The 3,640-nt window shown below is 40.8% G+C and overlaps 1 protein-coding gene across 1 annotated transcript; it reads left to right on the top strand.

The window, feature by feature from the left end:
* The first annotated feature begins 997 nt into the window (after window positions 1-997).
* Window positions 998-3,209, top strand: LOC119529457 (heat shock cognate 71 kDa protein-like). The gene has a single exon (XM_037829888.1). The coding sequence runs from the start codon at window positions 1,026-1,028 to the stop codon at window positions 2,976-2,978; it is 1,953 nt and encodes a 650-aa protein (XP_037685816.1). The 5' UTR covers window positions 998-1,025; the 3' UTR covers window positions 2,979-3,209.
* Window positions 3,210-3,640: the final 431 nt, after the last annotated feature.

Below are 3,640 nucleotides of genomic sequence, written 5' to 3'. Positions count from 1 at the left end.
CAGGATAAAGTAGTTTAAGTAAGGATGGCTTTTAAAGTAATAACATTGAATGTTAATGGTTTAAACTCCCCAATCAAAAGACAGAGATTGGCAGAATGCCTTAAAAATATGATGCAACTAAGTGCTGTTTACAAGAGCCTCATTTTAGACCCAAGAAACAGAGGTTGAAAGTAAAAGGATGGAAAAAGATATTCAATGCAAGCAATAACCAAAAGAAAGCTGGGATAGCTATACTAATATCAGACAAAAATAGACTTTAAATGCAAATATGTTACAAGAGAAAAAAGGACACTACATATTTATTAAAGAGGTAATTCACCAAGAAAATAATCACAAGATCAACATGCAAAAATCAGTAGGGATTCTATACACTAGTATTACACTATCCAAGGAAGTAATCAAGAAAAAAATTCCATTTACAATAGCAACTAAAAGAATTAAATATCTAGGAATAAAGTTAAGCAAGGATGTAAAGGATATGTACACCGAAAACAGCAAAGCAATCCTAAAAGAAATCAAAGAAGACCTAAATAAATGGAAAGACATCCCATGTTCATGGACTGGAAGGCTAAATGTCATTAAGATGTCAATTCTACCCAAATTGAACTACAGATTCAATGCAATACCAATCAAAATTCCAACAACCTAATTTGCAGAAATGGAAAAGTTAATTATCAAATTTATTTGGAAGGATAAGGGGCTTAGAATAGCAAAAAACATCCTGAAAAAGTAGATTGAAATGGGAAGAATCACACTTCCTTAATTCAAAGCATTTTATAAACCACAATGGTCAAAACAGCATAGTATTGGCATAAAGATAGACATATTGATCAATGGAATCAAATTGAGAGTTCAGAAATAGACCCACAGATCTGTGGTCAATTGAGTTTTGAAAAGGCTTGCAAATCCAGTCAGCTTGAATAGAACAGTCTCTTCAATAAAAGTGTTGGGAGCTCTCATTGAACGCGGCGCTAGCTTTCGGGTACTGTGTTTTATTTTACGAGGCAGGCCAATGATAAGCAACCATGTCTAAGGGACCTGCGGTTGGCATTGATCTTGGCACCACCTACTCGTGTGTGGGCGTTTTCCAGCATGGAAAAGTGGAGATAATTGCCAACGATCAGGGGAACCGAACAACTCCAAGCTATGTCGCCTTTACTGATACCGAACGTTTGATCGGTGATGCCGCGAAGAACCAAGTTGCAATGAATCCCACCAACACGGTTTTTGATGCCAAGCGTCTGATTGGACGTAGATTTGATGATGCCGTTGTTCAGTCTGATATGAAGCATTGGCCCTTCGTGGTGGTGAATGATGCGGGGAGGCCCAAGGTCCAAGTAGAATACAAGGGAGAGACCAAGAGTTTTTATCCAGAGGAGGTATCCTCTATGGTTCTGACGAAAATGAAGGAAATTGCAGAAGCCTACCTTGGGAAGACTGTTACCAATGCTGTTGTCACAGTACCAGCTTATTTCAATGACTCTCAACGTCAGGCCACCAAAGATGCTGGTACCATTGCTGGCCTCAACGTACTCAGAATCATCAATGAGCCAACTGCTGCTGCTATTGCTTATGGCTTAGATAAAAAGGTTGGTGCTGAAAGAAATGTGCTGATCTTTGACTTAGGAGGTGGCACTTTCGATGTGTCAATCCTCACTATTGAAGATGGAATCTTTGAGGTCAAATCGACAGCTGGAGACACCCACTTAGGTGGAGAAGACTTTGACAACCGAATGGTGAACCATTTTATTGCTGAGTTCAAGCGCAAGCATAAGAAGGACATCAGTGAGAACAAGAGAGCTGTCCGCCGTCTCCGTACTGCTTGTGAACGAGCTAAGCGCACTCTCTCTTCCAGCACCCAGGCCAGTATTGAGATTGATTCTCTCTATGAAGGAATCGACTTCTATACCTCCATTACCCGTGCCCGGTTTGAAGAACTGAATGCTGACCTGTTCCGTGGCACTTTGGACCCTGTGGAGAAAGCCCTCAGGGATGCCAAGCTGGACAAGTCACAGATCCATGATATTGTCCTGGTGGGTGGTTCTACTCGTATCCCCAAGATTCAAAAACTTCTCCAGGACTTCTTCAATGGAAAAGAACTGAACAAAAGCATCAACCCTGATGAGGCTGTTGCTTATGGTGCAGCTGTCCAGGCAGCCATCCTGTCTGGAGACAAATCTGAAAATGTTCAAGATTTGCTGCTCTTAGGTGTCACTCCTCTTTCCCTTGGTATTGAAACTGCTGGTGGAGTCATGACTGTCCTCATTAAGCGCAATACCACAATTCCCACCAAGCAGACACAGACCTTCACTACCTACTCTGACAACCAGCCGGGTGTGCTCATTCAGGTTTATGAAGGTGAGCGTGCTATGACCAAGGATAACAACCTGCTTGGCAAGTTTGAACTTACTGGGATACCTCCTGCCCCCCGTGGTGTTCCTCAGATCGAAGTCACTTTTGACATTGATGCCAATGGCATCCTCAACGTTTCTGCTGTGGATAAGAGCACAGGAAAAGAGAACAAGATCACCATCACTAATGACAAGGGTCGTTTGAGCAAAGAAGACATTGAGCGCATGGTCCAGGAAGCTGAGAAGTACAAAGCTGAAGATGAGAAGCAGAGGGACAAGGTATCCTCCAAGAATTCACTTGAATCCTATGCATTTAACATGAAAGCAACAGTTGAAGATGAGAAACTTCAAGGCAAGATCAATGATGAGGACAAGCAGAAGATTCTTGACAAATGCAATGAAATCATCAACTGGCTGGATAAGAATCAGACTGCAGAAAAGGAAGAATTTGAGCATCAGCAGAAGGAGCTGGAGAAAGTCTGCAACCCCATCATTACTAAGCTGTACCAGAGTGCAGGAGGCATGCCGGGAGGGATGCCAGGAGGAATGCCTGGGGGCTTCCCTGGTGGTGGAGCACCTCCTTCTGGCGGTGCCTCTTCTGGACCCACTATTGAAGAGGTTGATTAAATCCATCAGCATACATACCTTAGCATTGTTCCACGGTAAAAAATTGAAGGACCCTAAATTTGTAGCACATTCTGTGGCAGTTCAGCTGCTATTCAAAATTCCTGGGCATTCTCAATACTTGACTATGGAATATGTGCACAGGGAAAGGACATAACATTGCACTTTATATTAGCACTGTATTGTAAGTGGAAAATGCAATGTCTTAAATAAAGCTATTTAAAATTGGCATCATACAAAAAAAAAAAAAAAGTGTTGGGAGAAGTGGATATACATAAAGAATGAAAGAGGACCCCTATCTTACACCCTATACAAAAATTAACTCAAAATGGATCGAAAACCTAAATATAAGAGCCAGTACCATAAAACTCCTAGAAGAAAATGTAAGGAAACATCTTCAAGATCTAGTGATAAGAGGAAGTTTCTTAGACCTTACACACAAAGCACAAACAATGAAAGAAAAAATAGATAAATGGGACCGCCTCCAAATTGAATACTTCTGTACTTCAAAGGACTTTGTCAAAACGTTAAAAAGGCAGCTGACTCAATGGGAGAAAATATTTGGAAACAATATATCTGATAAAAAAATATAAAGAACATATAAAGAAATTCTACAACTTAACAATAAAAAGACAAACAATCCCATTTAAAAATGGGCAAAAGAC

This window comes from Choloepus didactylus, chromosome 3 (genome assembly GCF_015220235.1).
Source record: "Choloepus didactylus isolate mChoDid1 chromosome 3, mChoDid1.pri, whole genome shotgun sequence".
NCBI classification, from domain to species: Eukaryota; Metazoa; Chordata; class Mammalia; order Pilosa; family Megalonychidae; genus Choloepus; species Choloepus didactylus.
The sequence above is the reverse complement of the archived record's forward strand: the minus strand, read 5'-3'. Positions and strand labels throughout refer to the sequence as shown.

Excerpts from the sequence above, each read along its gene's own strand:
- LOC119529457 (XM_037829888.1), top strand. The coding sequence starts at position 1,026 with ATGTCTAAGGGACCTGCGGTTGGCATTGATCTTGGCACCACCTACTCG.